General features: G+C 43.2%; 1 protein-coding gene across 1 annotated transcript in view; it reads left to right on the top strand.

The window, feature by feature from the left end:
- Window positions 1–23,503, top strand: part of ADAMTS12 (ADAM metallopeptidase with thrombospondin type 1 motif 12) — a 307,828-nt gene that overhangs the window by 10,699 nt on the left and 273,626 nt on the right. Inside the window, exon 2 of the mRNA XM_074952423.1 lies at window positions 2,619–2,980. Coding sequence (XP_074808524.1) covers window positions 2,619–2,980 — 362 coding nt within the window. The remainder of the gene's footprint in view (window positions 1–2,618; window positions 2,981–23,503) is intronic.

The raw sequence follows: 23,503 nt of genomic DNA, 5'->3' as shown, positions 1-23,503 counted from the left end.
AGATAATGGCATAGAGAGTACACTTATAAAGTTTGCAGATGATACCAAGCTGGGAGGAGTTGCAAGTGCTTTGGAGGATAGGAAAAAAATTGAAAATGATCTGGACAAACTGGAGTAATGGTCTGTGTTAGGGGGCTTATTCCTTCACCCACTTACTTCCCTGTTCCTTCTCGCATGAACAGAGAGCAAAAATACCCGAAGTCGAAAGGTGCAAACAATTCGATGTTTATTGGGGTGAACTTCAAGCAAGCATGATTCCAGTTTCCTTCCTTAGTGTCCCCCTTCCCAGCTCTGACACCACAGAGCCTTACACCTGTGTCCTTGTTCCCATTCCTATCCTTAGCCAAACATGATTCCAATTTCCCCACCCCCATTCCCTGTTCCCATTTCCCCCTTTAGCAAAACATGATTCCAATTTCCTTACCCCCATTCCCTGTTCCCATCTCCCCCACCTACACACCCACCCACTCACTTCCTGATTGACTGCAGGCTATATAGTAAAACTTGAGTTCTGCTTAGCTATACCTTAACCAATCATTTTCCTGAAATTTAACTAACGAATCCTAACATATTGTAACATGATTATGTAACCAATTATATCCCACCACCTTAATTAGTTTACACCCAGCAAAATTAATTATACAGCAGACAGGAACAATCACAGAACCAGACAAAGATTATACAGACAAACAATAGCAAACCAGTTTGAGAACACTTCAATCTCTCTGGTCACGCGATTACAGACATGAAAGTCGCTATTTTACAACAAAAAAACTTCAAATCCAGACTCCAGCGAGAAACTGCTGAATTGGAATTCATTTGCAAATTGGATACAATTAACTTAGGCTTGAATAGAGACTGGGAGTGGGAGTCATTATGCAAGGTAGCCTATTTCCCCTTGTTTTTTCCTACCCCCCCCCCCCGACGTTCTTGTTAAACCCTGGATTTGTGTTGGAAATGGCCCACCTTGATTATCATACACATTGTAAGGAGAGTGGTCCTTTAGATAAGCTATTACCAGCAGGAGAGTGAGTTTGGGGGGGGGGGTGAGAAAACCTGGATTTGTGCTGGAAATGGCCCAACTTGATTATGATACACATTGTAAGGAGAGTGATCACTTTAGATAAGCTATTACCAGCAGGAGAGTGGGGTGGGAGGAGGTATTTTTTCATGCTTTGTGTGTATATAATAAGATCTTCTACACTTTCCACAGTATGCATCCGATGAAGTGAGCTGTAGCTCACAAAAGCTTATGCTCAAATAAATTGGTTAGTCTCTAAGGTGCCACAAGTACTCCATATCTTTTTGCGAATACAGACTAACACGGCTGTTACTCTGAAAAAAATAGCAAAGTGGGAACTATAATGACAAAACAATACAGAAGTGAGGATTTCACATCCCAGCTATTGATAAGTGAGTTCTTGCCAGACAGGATGCTATCAAACTAAGTTTCCTTTTACATTTTCGAGGCACTTCCCTTTCTCTGGAGGTGATAGCCACTATCAGGACAGGATTGTATTCCTAACAGCCCAATAGCACGTTCTTTCAATGTGACTAGTTTGGAATGTGAGGATGTGACCGGTCGCTTCCCAACTTATGGCTGCCTCTGTTGCTTAGCCAAAGGCCTTAGCCTAAGAACAGGGCCCCAGACTGTCACAGTAAGAGAAGGAACTTACACCGGCAGACTGATTTTGATTCTTTCTTTTATACCTCTATAACTAGCCAAGTGATAAGAATACACCTAAATTCTTAAGAGTATAGGCCTTTACAGACAGGCCTGAATATCTATATCCTAACAGTCTGAAGTAAATAGGATGAAATTCAATAAGGACAAATGTAAAGTACTCCATTTAAGAGGAAGGAACAATCAGTTGCACACATACAAAATGGAAATGATCGCCTAGGAAGGAGTACTGTGGAAAGGGATCTGGGGGTCATAGTGGACCACAAGCTAAATATGAGTCAACAGTGTAACACTGTTGCAAAAAAAGCAGTCATCATTCTGGGATGTATTAGCAGGAGTGTTATAAGCAAGACACGAGAAGAAATTCTTCTGCTCTACTCCGTGCTGATTAGGCCTCAGCTGGAGTATTGTATGCAGTTTTCGGTGCCACATTTCAGGAAAGATGTGGACAAATTGGAGAAAGTCCAGAGAAGAGCAACAAAAGATGATTAAAAGTCTAGCAAACATGACTTATGAGGGAAGATTGAAAAAATTGGGTTTGTTTAGTCTGGAAAAGAGAAGACAGAGGGGACATGATAACAGTTTTCAAGTATATAAAACGAGGAGGGAGAAGAATTGTTCTTCTTAACCTCTGAGGATAGGACAAGAAGCAATGGACTTAAATTGCAGCAGAGGAGGTTTAGGTCGGACATTAGGAAAAAATTCCTAACTGTCAGGGTGGTTAAGCACTGAAATAAATTGTCTAGGGAGGTTGTGGAATCTCCATCATTGGAGATTTTTAAGAGAAGATTTGACAAACACCTGTCAGGAATGGTCTAGATAATACTTAGTCCTGCCATGAGTGCAGGGGACTGGACTAGATGACCTCTTGAGGTCCCTCCCAGTCCTTCGATTCTATGAAAAGCTAAAATGTTCCCTTTGTTTTTTTTCCCAGAGCACTTTATCCGGACACTGCAAGAATACCACATGGTTGGTCCTGCAAAAGTAGATGCAAGTGGCCATTTTCTCTCTTACAGTTTACACCATCACACCTCAGATGCCAGGAGGAAAAGAGACTTCAGTAGAAAGGAAAACCTTGTGTATTATAAAATTAACCACAAGGAGAAGGATCTGTTTTTTAACTTGACTGTCCATCGAGGATTCCTTTCTGCTAACTATGTACTGGAAAGGAGATACGGGAACCACACTGGTGCAAAGATTGTACCTTACTCAGGAACCTCATGTCACCTCATTGGTACAGTCTTGCAGCCAAATTCTGGGAATGGACCAGCAGTGATCAGCACTTGCAATGGGCTGGTAAGTGATGTGGTCTTGCATCGTGGTTCCATGCTGATTCTGATCTCTTTGGAAGTGAGCCAGAGGTGTGCATGTGTTTGGTTAAAACACTAGATGAACTAAAATGAACTGAATAAAATAACTTGCATTTATGTATCACTTGAAAAAGAACCAGCCTGAATTTTCACACAAACTTTAAACCAAATCTAAAGCTTTTTTTTTTTTGTGGGGTGGGAAAAGTACAAAAGTTTGCAACTTTTTAAAATCTCCCATTTCTCTACACACTCTAGTTTAGATTAGGTCTGAGAGGTGAAGTGTTTATTCTTGTTGGACAATATTTTTAGCACTGCTGAAGCTCAGATGCACCAGAAACTTCATGAGAGTGTATAATGGGGTTTCTAAATCAATGTCCACGCTGCAAAGGTTCAGCTGAACTTTAGTTCAGTTTTTGGCTGCTTATTAGATAGGCAAAGCAAGGGCCTGTGCTCAATTGGAAGGCATTTCTCTGTCTGCCTGTAATGCAATAACTTCTGAATGCCACATCCTACCAATTCCAAAATTTCAGGGAGTGTTCTAGGCATCAGTGGGAAGAACCCTGTTCATTTTGGTGAAAAATGGAAAACCACAAGCGGGACGTGGGGGGCACGTGGAGCTCCTTGGATCTGGTTAGCGGAGCCAGAAGCTTCCACCATCTCTGGACTTGTCTATAGGTCAAAGAACTGGCTGACTCCCATCTCTACTCTGCCCATTGTTTCAATAGAGTGAACACCTTGGGAGGCTTCTCTCCCCAAGTCAGAAAATGAGAATGGTGCAGGGAAAGAGAGGAGTAGGGAGGAATGAGGGGACACATAGAGCCCCTAGCATGGTAGAGGAGAAAGGAAATGGGGCAGGATGCACAGAGAGTGCTGACATGCAAGGAGAATGGGAGAAAGGGGGATACTCAGAGTTTCTGGTATGATGGGAGAGGGAAATCGGGGGCCACAGAGAGCCCCTGTCATGAAGGAAGGGGCGTGGGTTGTTGGGAGTCCCTGAAATAAAGGGGAATGGGAGGCTGGCATACTGTGCGCTTGTGGGGGGGAATGGAGGGATGCAAAGAGTCCATGGTCTTTGCAATGAGCTTGGTCTACAGAAGCAACAGTGTGCAACCCTCTGGTACCCATGAGCTTCTTGATCTTTCTGGGTAACACATGAAAGCTTTGGAAAATGGACAAATAAATTGTTATATTTTTCCCATTCACTTTGGCGGCAGCTGGGTGTCTGCATCCAAGTGTAGAATTTAATCTGCAAGGGTTTAACTTATTTGAGACTGGGAAATCAAACGGGCAGCAGAGTAAGATTCCTCAGGACTGTTTGGTTTGCTGAAAGACAACAATGGTAGCCAGAACTTTGAGCAACATGTCTGAGTCTGCAATGGCCTGCAGAACAAGAGACCAGAGTTCACTCTCAAGCCTGAATTCTTTCGTTTCTGCAAAATGAATTGTGCCAAGATAAACATCTGTGAAGAATTTCCTCCCCCTTCCCCAGTCTATCGATATGTAAAGAAATTCCTTGCTATTCCAAAGCTTTAGAAACCCCTGTGGGCTTCTAACATAGCCTGGACACACATGAAAATTGGTCTCCTACAGATAAAATTGGAGTCCTTGGAGTAGCACATGACAGAGTACTGAAAAACAACAGCTGCACTCTTCTTAAAGATACGTTTTCCAATGCTATATGTTTAAATAAGATATGGAATATTACTCAGTGAAAAGGCAGAGATTGTTGTCTGTCGGATTGTCAAAGTCTTTTTGGAGCATTTTAGAAATATGAAGCCACAATTAGGCTATAGAGAAGAGTGTCTGATAGGAAAAGGTAGTCAAAAGCAATTAGGTTCTTTTGATGAATGGTCTTTTGCCTCCACAGCAATTTTATATTAATATCCATGAGATGTACAACTTGAGTGAAATGCTAATTCTTTATGGCTTGAATACCGATTTCCTTCCAAATATGCTGTCTCCAACAACATGCTAAGATGTCCTTTGGTGTGCATTTTAAAAAGATTCAGTATATAAATGTACGGTAAATTTTCAAAAGGTTCTAAGTCACGTATGAGCCCAAGTCTCATTGAAACTCAATGGGATTTAGGTGCTTTTGAAAAATGGTATTCTAATGCATTATTCTCTTGCATACTGGGGTATGAGTAAGGTTCTCAAGTTAATGCCATGTCGGAAACATAGACTTTTGTCCATGAACTCTGTGTCTGATTCTTCCATTCTTACACTGAATAGTAACCTGCACCAATAGTCCCACTGAGCAATTGTGAGGTAAGGTTGACAGCGTGAAGTCTTTAGTTTTGAGAACTAAGGCAGCATGAACAAGTTTTAGGTTTTGGAACTTTAAGGTTCATCAGTTTGTTGTCATGGTTTCTAAATTTTTGATTGAATATATTTGTTATGAAGCCTCCTGTTTGGGGAATACATTGTGCGATGTGGGATTTTTGTTTGTTTTTTTGTATTGTTTTGCTTACTGAATTAGTCACGAACCTGTATTATACTGGGCTGAGTTTAGATAACATTTATAAATTACAGGGTTGCTTAGCACCACATTGTACACATTACCAAGCTGACACATGTTTGAATTGTAGAATTAGAGGGAGTTCAGAGAAGTGTGGTAAGAATGATTTGGGTCATGGAAAAACCTCTCATATGAACAGAGATTGATAGATTGTTTACCTTAGAAGACAAATAAGAGGTAATATGATACAAGTGTATCAAATAAATGAATGATACACAGAAAGTAGGTTGGGAGCTTTGTGTTATAAAATGGAAAGAACAAGGGGACAGTCAGTGAAATTAAAAGGTGGCAAATTCAAAACTGATAGTTAGTTACAAATACTTTTCCATACAACACATAATTAGACAGTGGAACTCATTGCAGCCAAGAATTTAGCAAAATTTTAAAAAGGATTGGAAATTTATATGACTATTAGGGCTGTCGAGCAATTAAAAAAATTAATCGCAATTAATCGCATGATTAAAAAAAATGAATTGCGATTAATTGTGCTGTTAAACAATAATATACCATTTATTTAAATATTTTTGTATGTTTTCTACATTTTCAAATATATTCAGTTATAACAAAGAATACAAAGTGTACAATGCACACCTTATATTTATTTTTATTACAAATATTTGCACTGTACAAAAGAAATAGTATTTTTCAATTCACCTAATACAAGTACTGTAGTGCAAGCTCTTTATCATGAAAGTTGAACTTACAAATGTAGAATTATGTACAAAAAAAACCTGCATTCAAAAATAAAACAATGTAAAACTCTAGAGTCTACAAGTCCACTTCGTTCTACTTCTTGTTCAGCCAATCACTCAGAGAAACAAGTTTGGTTACAATTTGCAGGAGATAATGCTGCCTGATTCTTGTTTCCAATTCACCTGAAAGCAAGAACAGGTGTTCTCATGACACTGTTGTAGCTGGTGTTGCAAGATATTTATATGCCACATGCGCTAAAGATTCATATGTCCCTTCATGCTTCAACCACCATTCCAGAGGACATGCGTCTATGCTGATGACGGGTTTCTGTTCAATAACAATCCAAAGCAGCGTGGGCCGATGCATGTTCATTTTCATCATCTGAGTCAAATGCCACGAGCAGAAGGTTGATTTTCTATTTTGGTGCTTCAGGTTCTGTAGTTTCTGCATCAGAGTTTTGCTTGTAGCGAGGCGACGACTTACTGGCTGGTCGTCCTGGGAATTCCCCATCCCTCTAACCCCATCTTGCCTCAGTGACTACTGCCAGTCATCTAGCCCCCTCTCACTGGGGCAGACTGCAGTCCATAATGGCCACTCATCATCGGCAAGGGGGTAGGACCAGCTGCCTCTGCCTAGCCCCAGGCTGCACTTCTGCAACGCCAATACCTTCTTTGGCCTTACCCAAGGCCTCAGCCTGGGGAGTTTCCAGGCTGGAGCTCCCCAGCTTCTATTGCCTTTCCCTAGCACTGCTCTGCACCTGGTACCCTGCTCCCAGGCCGCCAGATCCTTCTCTCTCCACAGCTAGAGAGAGACTATGACCCAGCTCCTCCCTGAGCCCTTATAACAGGGCCAGGTGTGGCCTGATTGGGGCATGGCCCCAGCTGTAGCTGCCTCCCCAATCAGCCCAGCCTTCCTCCCCCAGAGCGGGATAACTGCCCCACTACATTGCTCTTTTAAGACTTCTGAAAGCATGCACCACACCTCATCCCTCTCAGATTTTAGAAGGCACTTCACATTCTTAAACCCCGGATTGAGTGCTGTAGCTATCTGTAGAAATCTCACCTTGGTACCTTCTTTGCGTTTTTGTCAAATCTACAGTGAAAGTGTTCTTAAAATGAACAACATGTGCTGGGTCACCATCCAAGACTGCATGGGAGTTGTCCTAATTATAGCACATTTCGGAAGGGATATTGAAACTCATGCATTGGGGCTTAAACCAACCTCTAACTATAAGGAATCAGGATAAGACCTAATGTGAGGAGCAGATTCTCCCAAGTCTCCCTATTGCAGATTTTTTACGCCTTCTTGTGAAGCATCTGATGCTAGCCATCGTCAGAGACTGGATACTGGTCTATGTGGATATTGAGTCTGCTCTAGTCTGGCAATGCTTATGATTTTGATAATGCAGAGCTTCCCTAAACTTGCCTAGCAGGTCAGTGGACGAATGTCCTTGCTTGGGCTCTGATGTTTATTGTTTCTTCTGAGCATGAGTGCCAGGGTTGTGTCTGGGGAAAAGAGGGCAAGCTTAGGATACGCCTATGTTACAGCAGTTCCCTACTGCTGGAACTGGCCCTGGGAGGTGCTCTGATTTACTCCATGATTGAGGTTGACCCCACAATGGTCCAGGGCTGCAACCAGGATATTTAATGTCCATGCAGAGCAGACAAGGTCCTGGTTTGTAAGTCTCTAGTGAAATTTTCCAAAGTGTCTATGTGATTTAGGAGTCTAAGTTTTATTGAAAGCCAATGGTCCTAGGCTTCTAAGCTACTTAGGCCCAGATCCACAAACCTATGTAGGCACCTAAACCCCAGACTTTTTAGCCAATTTTAGCCACCAATTTTAGCCACCACTGTAACCCCCTCTTGCCACTGCCTAACCATGTAGGTGCTTAAACTCAGTCAGTGCCTAAAATTCCTGGATAAAAGTTCCCTAGGTGCCTAGGTGTGATGCTTTTTTGGGGTGCCCAGGATTGTGGGTCATCTTGTTATCCCCTTGCCTTCAACATGAGGGAGTTTATCCTGTGGTAGCTGGGTGTCAGCTCTTGTATACCACCAGCTTTTCAAGCACTCACTTCAGGACTCTACCAGTCCTATTTTGCTATCTTGCTTTGCAGGTTAACATCAGACGTACCCCAATCCCTGAAACCCCCGTGAAGAGTGTTCCCTGGTAGCATTCAGCTCCTGGCACTGGACACTCTCAGAATGGAGCCCCACTATGGAGCCCCCCCCCCAAAGAGACATATACGCACAGGTGGACAGTTACAGCTGAGATTTCAGGACCTTTATATCAACACATATCTATTTATACTGAAAACAAATATCAGTTTATGAACAAAAAAACAGAGATCCCCAGATTCAAGTGAGTTTCGAGTCAGACTAATGAAAACAGAAGTGATTACAAATAAAACAAAAATATAACAAGCTTTCTAGAGACTAACACTTGCTAGGGTACAACCCTTGTCTAAAGCAGTTTCTTACCCTCAAAGCTTTTTGGCAGAGCTTGCTGGTTTTCAGTCAATCCAGGATTCATTCCTTCACAAATCGCCCCCCTCTGCCAAGGGTGTTCCTCAGTGAAATGGATAATGGAGTGTTGTTCCACCCCCCTGTTATAGTTCAATAGTCCTTTAAAATGCCTTCCTGGTGCCCTGCTGCAATGTTGAGATCATGCCCCCATGTCAACCTGTTTCTCCTTTAGACATTACATGCTTTGTGTTTGCTTCACACACATCAGAGACAAAGTGGATTGCCCTTTGTCTGGTAAAACCTACTTGTCAACCCTGCCTGGCACACAGATTCTAAACACATTTCAGTACATCCATACAACTTCTTAAATATCACCCCTACATACATCCCACAACTTTTAGGAGGATCAGTATGAGGTAAGCTTCCATTAGACAACTCACATGACCCTTTTTGGGTAAATACTATGAAAGCAATGTGTTGAGTATAGTGAGTGTGTCAGGCCTGGTAGGAGTTGCTGTTACAGAATAGTGAACCCTTTGCCTATTTGCATGGAGAGGTTCTTTCAGTCAGACTAGATTTCAGCCTCTGGACATGGACACTCCTGCCTGCCTCTAAGTGTCTGGTCAATCCACCTACCTAAGCCCCAGGGCAATCCACCGACCAGGGGAATATGGGCACAGGAGCTCCTAGTTCACGTTTTGGGCCAGATCCAGTAGGTGTGTTCAGAGGCCATATAGCTCCACACAAAACTCTCAGGTCAGGGTTGGAGGGGAAGAAGGAGGAAACTTCCCACATAACCTTTAGCCCAGTGGTTAGGGTACTCATCCAGGTCATGGGAGAACCTTGGTTTAAGTCCCCCATCTACCTGAGAGGGAGAAAGAATCTGAAAAGGGTTCTCCCACTGTGATGGGTTGGGTCACAGAAACCCCCTTGGGACGGCCACCTGAAGTTCTGGGACTACCTCTGAGCCCATTTTCCCTGGCAGCTTGGGACTTCAGTACCTTACCTTGTTAAGCCAGACACAATAGCCTGCTACAAACACAGGCCCAGGTCTGAACCACGTCCCACAAAAGCTGCAGGCTTAACTGAAAACAGCTTAAGAAGTGTTCCTGTCTCCAGCACCCAGATACACAGTTCCCAATGGGATCCAAACCCCAAATAAATCCGTTTTACTCTATAACACTGATAGAGAGATCTGCACAGCTGTTTGCGCCCCCCAGGAATTAATTACTTGCTCTGGGTTAATTAAAAAGTAAAAAGTGATTTCATTAAATATAAAAAGTAGGATTTAAGTGGTTCCAAGTAATAACAGACAGAACGAAGTAAGTTACCAAGCAAAATAAAATAAAACACACAAGTCTAAGCCTAATACAGTAAGAAACTAAATGCAAGTAAATCTCACCCTCAGAGATGTTCCAATACGCTTCTTTTACAGACTAGACTTCCTCCTAGTTGGGTCCAGCAATCATTCACACTCCTGTAATTATTGTCCTTTGTTCCAGTTTCTTTCAGGCATCTCTTTGGGGTGGAGAGGCTATCTTTTGAGCTAGCTGAAGACAAAATGGAGGGGTTTCCAGGGGTTTATATAGTCTTTCTCTTGTGGGTGGAAACCCCTTTCTTCTCCTGTGTAAAATCCCCTCAACAAGATGGAGTTTTGCAGTCACCTGGGCAAGTCACATGTCCATGAATGATTCAACTTTTTGCAGGCTGATGCCATTGTTTACATGTTAGTTTGAACGTTCCCAGGAAAGCTTAGATGTGGATTGGTGTTTCTCAAGGTCCAATGTTAGCTAAATACTCCCAATTACAGTGAAACCCCGCTATAACGCGATAATTGGGGTTCAAAAAATTTGATCACGATAAATGCGGGGTTGCTTTATAGCGGGGTTATGAAAATTTACCATTTCAAACTGGTCAGTTTGTCTTTTAAAAAAAACGGTTATCCTAGCGTGTTTTAAATACAAAAATAGTAATTTAATTACATGTACGTGAAAGAAACATGTGAAATCGACTATACTAATCATTGCGCAGAGTGCAAAGTCAATCTGGTTGCATGACTCCATAATTTTAAATTTCATCACTTCTTAAAAAAGCTATCCAGTGTGGTCTGCTTATTTGCTGCAGACTGTTGGCTTCTAGCAAAGTCAAGAATGCTTCTGAGTTGGAGGATTTTGACGCTGTCCACATCTTGAGTTTCCAGCCACCTCATACTGGCTTCTAGGTGCTTTACTGCCTCGGACACTTTTGGTGGGGGAGTTAAGGTGCCATCATCGTCATCGTCGTCATTAGCGCCTCTGGTTTCGGGCTCTGGTGGTGTAGCTTCATTCTTCCCACTGACATTTGCAACAATTTCATCATCTGAGATGTGTTCATATATGGGGCAGATGTCATCTGCTGAAAACCGGTTGAGGATATCATGATGACTGTGCTCATATTCTCTGAGTGCTTCTTTGGCTAAACGTACGTCGTCTTCAAGGAATCTTGTAAATTCAGGCTCATCATCATTACCATCATCGTGTGTAGGTGATGGAAAAACTGGACCAAGACCCTTTGTCCAGCATTGTTCAATGCAACATGCAGAGATAGCATCCTAGGCTTTCCCGCCGAGGTGACAGTCTTCTTTCAAGTTGAGTGAAGCCAGTGATGTGTCGACGGAGGAGTTGTTATCCGATACCATCTGCTTGATCATTTTGCGACGATAGTTTTGCTTAAATACCGATATGATGCCTTGGTCCAGTGGCTGGATTTCTGACTTAGTGTTCTTCGGGAGATAAGAGACTTTAATCTTGCCGTCACAACTGACAAGATTTTCCACTGGGGGGGTGGGGGTGGGCAGGGCAATTATCCAGCAGTAGGAGAGCTTTTTGCTCCTGCTTGAGTTTTCGTAAATGAGCCCGAATGGCTGGCACGAAAGTTTTATGGAACCAATCTTGAGATATGGAGATATTCATCCATGCATTCTTGCTGTTGTTGTATTCAAAGGGAAGGGCCTTCATATTAACATGATGAAAACATCTGGGAGATCTCACTTTTCCGATCATCAGAGGTCTGACTTTGTGGCTGCCAGACTTGTTGACACAAAACAAGAGAGTGACTCGGTCCTTCCTCTGCTTAAAGCCTTCTCGTTTCTGACTATCAGTCCTGGTTGCGAGGTTGCGATCGGGTAACATTTTAAAGCATAAACCAGTCTCATTGCAGTTGTAAACTTGATCGGATGTGTAGCAACCTTCCTCCAGCAACTTTTTAAGCTCAGTTGGGTAGGAATCGGCATCCTCTTTATCAGCTGAGCGGCTTTCCCCAGACACAAGAACTTGGCTTATAGTGTGCCTTTTCTTGAATCTGTCCAGCCAGCCATTACTCACTTTAAATTTGGATTCATTTCCATTGATAGGGAGATCAAATTTCTCTGCTTGAGCTTTCAGAATAGGGCCAGAAATGGGAACTCCTTCTGAGCGAGCCTGGAGAAACCATTGGTACAAGGCTGAATCCAGGCTTTCGTCATTAGCAAACTTGACCTTTTTACTCTGTAAACCAGTTTCCTCTTCAAGAATGCAGGGTAGGCTACGGAGCTTTTCTTCTTCTTTTTTCCACCCTCGCAGAGTGGACTCGCTAATTCCTAGATCTCTAGCAAGCTGAGTTTCTTGTTTGCCCTTCTTTACTTGATCCATGGCATACAATTTCTCTTGGGCAGAAAACGACTTGCATTTGCGAACTGTTGTATCCATAATGGAAGAACGCGGTTTATTTATAAATGTCGTAAAAAAAGTATTCCGGCAAAACGCGAACAGTATTACGGCCTTAAAGGGGAGCCAACTGATGATTGCATTATATCCGAATTCGCGTTATCGCGAGGTATTGCGAGGTTTGACTGTACTTGAATAACCCCTTCACACTATGTTGACCAAATCTGCCTCATGTGCTTCCTACAGCAAACACTTTAAATACAAGCACAGATGCAACGCTCATAACTTCAGATATAAAAATGATACATGCATACAAATAGGATGAATACATTCAGTAGAACATAACCTTTGCAAAGATATGTTACATGGCATATCTAGCATAAAACATATTCCAGGTAGGTCATATTTACACTCATAAGCATATTTCTATAAAGCATTAGGGGGTGCAATGTCACACCCACCTCTCAGGTGAGTGCTCCAACCACTGAACTAGGTGGGTCTCTGTCAATCTCTTCTATTGAAGTTGTTCCATGTTGATTGAATAATTAACTATTAATTGGGCCAGAAAAGGAGCGAGTCACTCTGTAGCCCAGTGGTTAGGCCATTCACCAAGAGGTGGGAGACCTCTGTTTAAATCCCTTCTCCTCATCAGACAGAGAGGGAACTTGAACTAGGGGCCTCCCACATCCCAGTGAGTAGCCTACCCCTGGGCTAAGGGCAAAAAGAGGAGCCCTGGCTATTTACCTGGCCAGGATAAAAATATTTTCAGCCCCCTCCTCCCCAAAGCCCAAGCCAAAAACAAGCAAACAGAACCTGAGTGGCACAGAGGCCTCTGGAAGATGGCACCCAGGGTGACCACCCTGCTTGCCCACCCCTAGAACTGGCCCTGGTTTAAGGGTTAGGAGGGAGGCTCCTCCCCGGCAACTTTGCTTGGAGCTAGGCAAGCACCAAACTCATTCTTACCTGAAATAACTAAGTCGCCTGATGCTGGGAAAGGGGTTCCTGGTTGTGGATTGCTAGCAGAGATGGGCATCTCTCTGCAGCCTGGACTAAGGCACTGAACTCTGAGAGAGGAATGGGGCTTAGCACACACCCCTCTTATCAGCATCTCTCATTGCTAGCTTAGGCAGCTCTCTGCCTAGTACGCTGGCTTTTGTGGATTGCATTCTTAGGCGCCTGTCTCTCCCCATGCATTGCAAAGGGAGTCTAGGTGCCTAACTTGGACTTTATGATCACTCAGTGTTTTTCCTGTGATCTTCTAGGTGCCTCAAAGTTAGGTGTTGTGATGCTCAGCATTGCAACGCCTAAGTCCTTTTGTGCCTCTGGGCCTTAGGCACTCTGGAAAATTTTACTCCTCATCCAAAAGTACTGCAGAGCAAACTACCTATGATTCAATTTATACTTGTATCTTTGGGAGGAAGGAGTCAAGGGTGTAGATGACTAAGCCACTGTCTGGCTAGAATAACATTTTAGGTTTCAAATGAGCTGAATACTGAACAGTAATACCAGTGGTGCTCTTTGTCTGCCAATGTTCTGGGTAGCTTGGCAAGACAAATGAGAACTTACAGTAGTAGTAGTCCATCACTGACGCAATTCTCATCTATGGCTTCACATATGACTCTAAAGTCAGAATCCTGATGCACAGAGTTGGCCACATTGAGGGCGTGGGGAGTCTGTATCCATGATATTTGACAATGTGGCTCTGTGGCATCTTTCATGTGCAGCCTGGAGACAATTTCATCGATCCCGCTTAAACCTGCTGCATGCTAATCTTGTCAAAGACCATCAGTGAGTCCTGTTCTGTGCTGTTTGCTCAAGTTCTGTAAGATTGATACCAGCGCACTGGAGACTGCTCTTCCAGTTATCTTTGAAGCTCTTATAAGGATGGTCCTTCTTTCTTTTGCCCTGCCTCAGCTCCCCATGCAGGATCTGTTTTGGGTGGCAGTGGTCCTCCATTCTGATGAAGTGTCCAGTCAAATTGTGCTCTCAGTACCATTTCCTTGATGCTGGTTGTGTTTGCTCTCTCAAGGACCTTCATATTGGTCACAGTAGTGAGTTGGAGTGGCCTCCCTCCGAGGCTGACAGGGAGGAATCACTCCCCCCCGGTGGGCGGAGCTAGGCTGGGCCCACCCCACGCGCTGGAAGCAGAGGAGTGGAACAGGAAGTATAAGAGGCGGGGCCTTCAGCTCAGTTGGATCAGAGCAAGGGAAGGAGGCAGATGCTCTGCCCTGTTGCTGGCTCCTGGACCAGGGACTGATATGTGCCAACCCATGCCCCTGGAGGAGAACTCTGAGAGAGGGGAGCTGTTGGGACTGTGTCAGCTGAATACCCTGGGGAGTTGCCAGGACTGCGCCAGGCGAGTACCCCAAGGAGCTACTGGGACTGTTGGCTGCTGAGTATCCCGAGGATACTGAGGACCTGCAAGCAACAGAGCCCTACAAACAGGTAGGGGTAAGAAGTAGCCCAGGGAAACCAGACATTCATTCGGCTGTGTTGCTGAAACCACAGTTAGTATGTTTTGGTAGGATCCCCACTGACCCAGTGGCAGGATCACCTGCTATTGGTAGGACCCTGGGCTGGGACCCAGTGGAGTGGGGTGGCCCCAGGTACCCCTACCTTCAGCTGCGACTCCACCCCTGGGGTGGCGGCCTACTTATCCAACACCAGACAGCCTCTGCTTGTTTGCTGTCTGCCCCAGCCAGGAAGCTGGGTTATACAGACCACTGCTGCTCTGCCCTGCCCAGAGGTCTTGAGCCTGCCTCTGTTTGCTGTCTTCCCCAGTCAGGGTGCTGGATTATTGACTGCTGCTGCTTTGTGGAGGCTTTAGCCTGACTGTTTACCATCTACCCCAGCCAGGAAGCTGGGCTAAAGACTGCTGATTGCCCTGTCCTGCCCTGCCCTGCCCCAAGGGGCCAGGGCCCTAGACTCTTTACTGACACATAGCAAATTGAGAGGGGATTAGCATGCTAGGTGGCGTAGAGAGGTGTAGTGACCTCCCTCTGAGGCTGACAGGGAAGAACCACTAAAAGTCACTACAGTCACACCGTCCTGCCAGCAAATGAGTGGAGGGAGCACATGTGAAATTGCTCAAGCTGTTTAATGTGCTGTCTATAAAGAGTCCATGTCTCAGAACCATACAGAAGAGATGTTAGGACCACTGCACTGTAGATCTTCAATTTGGTGGAGAGACGAATTATGTGTTAGGTAAGGACTTTTGTTCAGAGTTGGCCAAGGGCCTGGCTGGCTTTACTGATTCTGGAGGAATCAAGGAAATAACAAAAATAGATGCTTGTTGTCTAGTTAGGACAGTCTCTATTAAATGGAGTAAGGCACCATTCGACTACAGTGCTAGAGCCATAAAGAAGCACCTGACCTCTACCCAGCTAACACCTGCATTTCCTACTCATGAACTTCAGTTCATTTTTGTAAGTTACTGTTTTTCCAAGTTTCAGATAATAATGTAATGTCAGAGCAAATCCTCACCACACTGAGCACAAATGCTTCTGGATGTATGTCCTGTCATAAAGATCATACAGATGTAACATAGATGGAAATAGAGAAAATGTAAGGAGCAGATTTTCAGCTCCCCGTGTTTTTTTTTACTTTGAAGCTTATTTCTGCATCCATTTAAAATGATGTATCCTATCACTCTTTCATGTAACAATGACATTGCTATTACTATTCATTTTTATTCATTACTTTTTGGGAGTCGTCTTATTGCTTCATAAAAAAGTGGATATAGACATAAACCATCTGCTGCTGGGAGATCAGTTTTCTAGTAATTTTCAGAGGGCACCTATTGAGTGAATCATATTAAGAGCCTTGATAAAGTAGCAGGGTTCTCTAATTACCCGTGTATGTGAAACAACTTTCTGCCTGATTGCTGGCAGTGTTCCTCCAGGACGACAATATATTGCTTGTTTTTTTTTATCAGAATGCCATCATGCTTTCTCTGTTTACAGTACATACCAATGGAGAAATGTGGCAAGTACTAAGAACTTTGTTATACTTTACATTACAATTTTTGTATATAGCATCTTTTGTACACTCTGCATCCCCAAATGGCTTACAGAGTGGAATAACTCCCCATCGGACTTAATTTCCCCACTCCTCCCTTAGGATGTATAAGCAGTGGAGAAAGTCTTCAGATGAAATTTACAGAGATGAAGAATTGATGAGGCAAAGATTATTTTTTTTCCCCAGGAAGACACTTTCAGATGACAGGAGTAGGTGAGGAGAGAAGATTTTTCTTACCAATTATGAGATGGGCCAGATGACTGGAGAGGGCAGGGAAGAGAAAGTCTGCAGTAAATCCACAGAGGGTCTTAAAAATTAGTGTGACAATTTTGAACTGGACACTTCAATGAAGGGAGAGACAGTGGAAGCGTCAGAGGGCAGGTGTGTGTGACGTGGTCTTGTTTACATAAGTGAATTGTGATGGTTTACACATCAGTAGGTTTGTTATACAAATTTGACTTTCTTGATTTCTGAGCTCTTATAGTCACCAAATGATTTCCTGAATTGTTGTGAATGGGAAGCATGGACTAAATAACAATCCTACATTTTCTAGCTTCACAGTTCAGAGGTTTGTGCTAGGGGGAAGAATCTTTGGAGTCAAATCCCATGTGTTCTCATGAGTTGATCATTCCAGAATTGTTTTTATGTTTACCTGAAACCAGTGCTGCTACTGTTTCATATCTTGAGTCTAGCCTATCTATGGCCTGACAGATAATACCTTGGGGGGTTTAAATAGCTGTAGTTCTTTTCTAGAGATAAAGCAATGGGCTTTCTTTAAAGTTACTCCAGCCATGCAGGACCAGGTTCTGAACAACTAGAAAGAAATGTCACTGGAGACCCAAGTTAACTCTCTCTTCCACTCTCCTGCCCCCAGACCTCTCACAGATTTCGAATTTAGTTAAAGGGTTCTTGTTCAACACACATGACACAGAAACCAACTGTGAACACAAGCAAACCAAATAAAAATATCCATTCTTGTGCCTGTGGAATGCTCTATGGTGGCATGTGGCCAACCAACTGCTGTCACTTCCTCTTCTGAGCCTGGCCCATCCCCTTTTAAGGTTCTGAGACTCATTAGGCTCAGCGACACCTGATAGCTTCAGCTCAGGGAGACACTGCTAGCTAGAGCTGTGCAAGTAATCCATTGTTTTAATTTGCTGGTTGGACTGAAAATTTCATTTTGGATCACCTGAAACAAACAATTTTTGGTTTTTGTGCCAAAACAAAAATTGTTTTGGGTTGAACGGAATGCTTTGTTTGACCCAAAACAGAATGTTTTCTTTAAATTTTGAGCCTTTTAACTACTTTTTAAATTAACAGCAAAGGAAAATTGAAAACTTCATTCACAAAATCAGAGCAGAAGGAGGAGGTAGTGTTGCCACCTGTGATGGGTTTACAGACCCCTCACTAAGACTTAAGATGTAATAGAGCAGTACTGGGTCAAGAAGGCCCAGCCCCTCAGCAGCTGCAAAGCATGTTCGAAATGGAGGGCCTGCTAAAAAAGGAGCCGCTGGCAGGCAAACGGGGAGAGTGAAGGAGAGGCAGGCATGTGTGTGTTCTTCTGGGAAGAGTCTGGACTGTGGATAAGACCCAACGGGGAGGCCAAGACCCTGATCCCCTTTCCCTCCCGCTCCTTCCCTCTGACAAAGGGGAACAGGTAGACACTGGAAAGTGAGCTGGGAAGAGTGTTTGAACTATTGAGACTGTAGGAGCAACACTCTGTTGAAAGGGAAGTTGAGTGCCACAACCACCCCCAAAACTGAAGAGAGTACAGGAAGTGGCCCAGGGAAAGCTGGTCTGTTGTACCACCTAGAGGTTCAGTGCCTTCATCACAAGGTCAGCCTTCTTCCCACACTAAATATATATAAAGAAAAGGAGTACTTGTGGCACCTTAGAGACTAACCAATTTATTTGAGCATGAGCTTTCGTGAGCTACAGCTCACTTCATCGGATGCATGCTGTGGAAACTGCAGAAGACATTATATACACAGACACCATGAAACAATACCTCCTCCCACCCCACTCTCCTGCTGGTAATAGCTTATCTAAAGTGATCATCAAGTTGGGCCATTTCCAGCACAAATCCAGGTTCTCTCACCCTCCGCCCCCCCACAGACAAACTCACTCTCTTGCTGGTAATAGCCCATCCAAAGTGACCACTCTCTTCACAATGTGTATGATAATCAAGGTGGGCCATTTCCTGCAGAAATCCAGGTTCTCTCACCCCCCTCCAAAAACCACACACACAGACTCACTCTCCTGCTGGTAATAGCCTATCCAAAGTGACCACTCTCCTTACAACCTGCATGAAAATCAAGGTGGGCCATTTCCAGCACAAATCCAGGTTTTCTCATTCCCCCACCCCCATACACACACAAACTCACTCTCCTGCTGGCAATAGTTCATCCAAACTGACCACTCTCCCCACAATGTGCATGACAATCAAGGTGGGCCACTTCCAGCATAAATCCAAGTTTAACCAGAATGTCGGGGGGGGGGGGGGGGAAGGGGAGGAAAAACAAGGGGAAATAGGCTACCTTGCATAATGACTTAGCCACTCCCAGTCTCTATTTAAGCCTAAATTAATAGTATCCAATTTGCAAATGAATTCCAATTCAGCAGTTTCTTGCTGGACTCTGGATTTGAAGTTTTTTTGTTGTAAGATAGTGACCTTCATGTCTCTGATTGCGTGACCAGAGAGATTGAAGTGTTCTCCGACTGGTTTATGAATGTTATAATTCTTGACATCTGATTTGTGTCCATTTATTCTTTTACGTAGAGACTGTCCAGTTTGACCAATGTACATGGCAGAGGGGCATTGCTGGCACATGATGGCATATATCACATTGGTGGATGTGCAGGTGAACGAGCCTCTGATAGTGTGGCTGATGTGATTAGGCCCTATGATGGTGTCCCCTGAATAGATATGTGGGCACAGTTGGCAACGGGCTTTGTTGCAAGGATAGGTTCCTGGGTTAGTGGTTCTGTTGTGTGGTATGTGGTTGTTGGTGAGTATTCGCTTCAGGTTGGGGGGCTGTCTGTAGGCAAGGACTGGCCTGTCTCCCAAGATTTGTGAGAGTGTTGGGTCATCCTTCAGGATAGGTTGTAGATCCTTAATAATGCGTTGGAGGGGTTTTAGTTGGGGGCTGAAGGTGACGGCTAGTGGCGATAGGCTATTACCAGCAGGAGAGTGAGTCTGTGTGTGTGGTTTTTGGAGGGGGGTGAGGGGGTGAGAGAACCTGGATTTCTGCAGGAAATGGCCCACCTTGATTATCATACACATTGTGAAGAGAGTGGTCACTTTGGATGGGCTATTACCAGCAAGAGAGTGAGTTTGTCTGTGGGGGGGCGGAGGGTGAGAAAACCTGGATTTGTGCTGGAAATGGCCCAACTTGATGATCACTTTAGATAAGCTATTACTAGCAGGAGAGTGGGGTGGGAGGAGGTATTGTTTCATGGTGTCTGTGTATATAATGTCTTCTGCAATTTCCACAGTATGCATCCGATGAAGTGAGCTGTAGCTCACGAAAGCTCATGCTCAAATAAATTGGTTAGTCTCTAAGGTGCCACAAGTACTCCTTTTCTTTTTGCGAATACAGACTAACACGGCTGTTACTCTGAAACCTGTAAATATATATACCATCACTGAAGCACTCTTTGGTGCAGTTGTTCACTTTTTCTTTGTTCTTAGTTACCATAATTGTATGAAAACAATCTAATCAATTTAGTAACTTACCAGTAGTATCTCTGTTCCAAATGTTAGCTTATAGTTGTAGGGAATGTTTCACACTTAGCAACATAGTATGAAGTGCAAAAAGATTACTGTGTATCCTGGGGTAAAATAACTGTGATGCAGTTGCCTTGGTAATAATTTATTTGACATCCGGGCAAGACTATACACACACATACACACACACACTATAGCACTGTCAGTCCTGCCTACACATTGGTAATCGACACCTTCTTTCTTTGTCTGCAAAAGTTCCTCTGCTATGAAATGTATGCTGATGGTAAATCTGTTTCTGTGAAATGCTAATGATTTCCTCTTTTCACAGATGAGTAAACATTTGACAGCAAATCCTATACCAGAGTCGAGGTCCCATTGTCCTCCCCACCAAATGTTGCCCTTGTGACCGCCTCAGTTTGAATTCAGCCTTGCTCACTGTCATGGAACTTCACAGCCGCAGAGTACATTTGAAAATGAAAAGAGCAGACACTGCTGTGTCGGAACAAATCCTTATTTAACAGACACTGTCAAAGAGCCAAATCCTCTCCCCAGTGCTAGGCCTGAGGAAATGGATTGTGTTCTCAGATCAACCACACACACCCCCGTCCCCCGAGGCTTCTCTCCTCTCCATTTTAGCTTCACCTGAAAGAATACCAATAACGTAGTGGCAAACCTTTCAAAAGTGATCAGCTCCCTGCTGTTCCTATTGAGAGAAATGCCCCAATTGCGGGTGCTGAGCAGTTCTAAAATACTGCCCTCCCCCCCTTTATTATTGTTCTTTTAGATGTATCTCGTTATTAAGGAGTACAGCGACCATCATAATCGGTCCTCTCACCCAGACAGAACTACTTTTGCAATGGCTATTTTTCTGCTTGACCACAAACACTTTCCCATTCTCCTTAAGGGAACTGCTCCTTACACTTTTAAGAATGGGCAAAAAGCTGGAGAAGGGTTTTTTTTGGCTTCTGCCCAAATCTTCCCATTCCATTAAAATGAAATTTATTTAAACGGAGTCTCCCACCTCCTCATGTGACGTTTCTGTACCCTTTGTAATAACTGGTAGATCCTGGTTGTCCGTGGAAGGCCAGCACATCTCCCCATTCTGTTTGTGCACTTTGTTTAGATTTCATTAGCACCTATGGGACAGCAGCAACCTTGATTTGCTGAGTCAAGGAAGAAGGACATAACTGTGAGAGCCTGAAAAATGCCACCCTAGAAGGCCCGAGGCCCCCTGGAAACTCTCTTTGTTTGCGAATGGGAATGTTTCCTGGCCAGGACGCAAGAAGCCTTTAAACTCTGAGTCTCGTGCTGCTTTAAAAAAAAATCAAAATGTGGAAAGGGAACCACTAAGTGGTCCCCTCTATATATCTGCCGTGTATTTTCTGTTGTCAGTTAGACACACTACATATATAGAAAAACGTACTCTTAGAAAAAAATCCCATACAATGTGGAGTTTCCTGTGCATGTGTTTTTTATCCTGCCTTCTCTGTTGCTTGGTTTCTAGAGATGTTTCTATTACTGTGTTAATAGGTACGAAGAAGTTACCTTCTTGTTGTTTAGAACTGTAGGACCACTATTCACTGCAGGTTTTTTTCTATTTAACATTTTCTTGGGAGTTCATTCCTTTCCTTAGTGCCCAAACCCCAGCTTTACTGATACCTTCAACGGCTCCAATGATGTCTGTCTCCCATCTGTCTGCAGGAACACCCCAGCTGACAGTCCAGATGAACCTTGTTGGAGTTCTCAGTATGCGTGAGTTCAGCTGCTTTTGCTGATGGTATAACATGACTCCAGTTGTGAGATGTCACCTTTGACCGATATCAAGTGGTTAGCCCAGAAGTCTAGCATTTCAATAGAACTATTAGGGTGGATGGATTAAAATAAATATATTAGTAGTAAACTGTAAGGGCAGTAGAACATTGCACCTGGGTTCTTCAAAATAGCATCATTTTTTTTCTCTCTGCAAATACTGAATTTTTATTTTTATATGGCTTGAAGATATCCTGTCCTCTCATTGCCTTAATCTACTCCTGATCATGCTTCAATTGCTGCAATTGTCTTCACAGAAACATTCCAAAGTACATCTGCCCAATTGAAATCAAATATTTGAAAATGTAGAAAAACATCCAAAATATTTAATAAATTTCAATTGGTATTCCATTGTTTAACAATGCAATTAAAACTACGATTAATCGCAATTAATATTTTTGAGTTAATCGCGTGAACTAACTGTGATTAATTGACAGCCATAAAAAATCCACATTTTATAGCATAGGCCTGAACTTTTTGAGTGTCCACTTAACTGGAGGAGATGTGAGTGTGTGTGTGTGTGTGTTTTCCCTCCACCCTTCTCTAGCAGTTTCATTAATTTGGGTGCAATAAATTGTCACAAAGCTACTAAAGGCATTTCTCCTGCACAGTCTTGTCTGGAAATGACTGTCTGGGATCCTGTGAGTATTTGGCGATGTGGCTACAGGATGTTTATCTTCCTTATGTAAATGATCTGGCTCTGTGTTAGCCTGAGGTCTGCAGCTGGTCTGAGTTCCTATGATTGGGAGGATTGTAATGGGTGAGGTATAAAACTGGATGCTTCTCTCATCAGAACAGTGTGTAGCAAAAGGAGCCAAATAAGAGACAACCAAATTAAAAAAATAACCAGCTACGGTTAATATATTCAATAAAACGGAGACTTCAAAACATAAATACCATGCAGACTGCCATGAACAGAGCATCCAGTTTATAGATTCTGTGGATAAATTGGATAGTCAATTGTTTGACCACACGTTGGTTCATTCTGATATGTACCCGAGACACCAACTTACCAATATCGGTCAGGTTTATTGCTAAAAGTAAAAAATAGTATAGTACATGAAAAAGGTTCAACATGATACCAGTTTCTGGGAAGCCATCTTCTGCAGCGTTGATAAATTCTCCTTACACAGAAGGTGTGCTCCCAAAGTTACACATTTCAGCTACAAGTATTTTTAGGTTGATTTATACAAGCTATAAAACTTCTTACATGTCACTAAAATCTAACCCATCGGTTTGCACCAGTTCCTAAACTTCTTGTTCTGTACCTTCCTTATCTAGGTTTTGGTCCACAAAGCATCTCCCTAGCTTGTACTAAGACATAGAACAAATGTATCTTGATTTTGACAAGTTTCCTATTTGCTTATGCCAAATGCTGAGCTGTAGTATTGCAGGGTGTTGTGGGATGTAACTTAGCATGAGTGAACAGAACTCTGGGAAAAACATAGGCTAGGTCAGCTCTTATAGCTGCCAGGCATTGTATAATGTGGTATGTACTAACCTAACATATGTGTTGGTTAACAATTCTTTTGCAACATGATTATATGGGACTCAATCAGAGAGCTAAATGAATCTCAGTAATTCATGCAAATATCTTTTT

The sequence above is a fragment of the Natator depressus genome, chromosome 5, assembly GCF_965152275.1.
Source record: "Natator depressus isolate rNatDep1 chromosome 5, rNatDep2.hap1, whole genome shotgun sequence".
Lineage (NCBI taxonomy): Eukaryota > Metazoa > Chordata > Testudines > Cheloniidae > Natator > Natator depressus.
The sequence above is the reverse complement of the archived record's forward strand: the minus strand, read 5'-3'. Positions and strand labels throughout refer to the sequence as shown.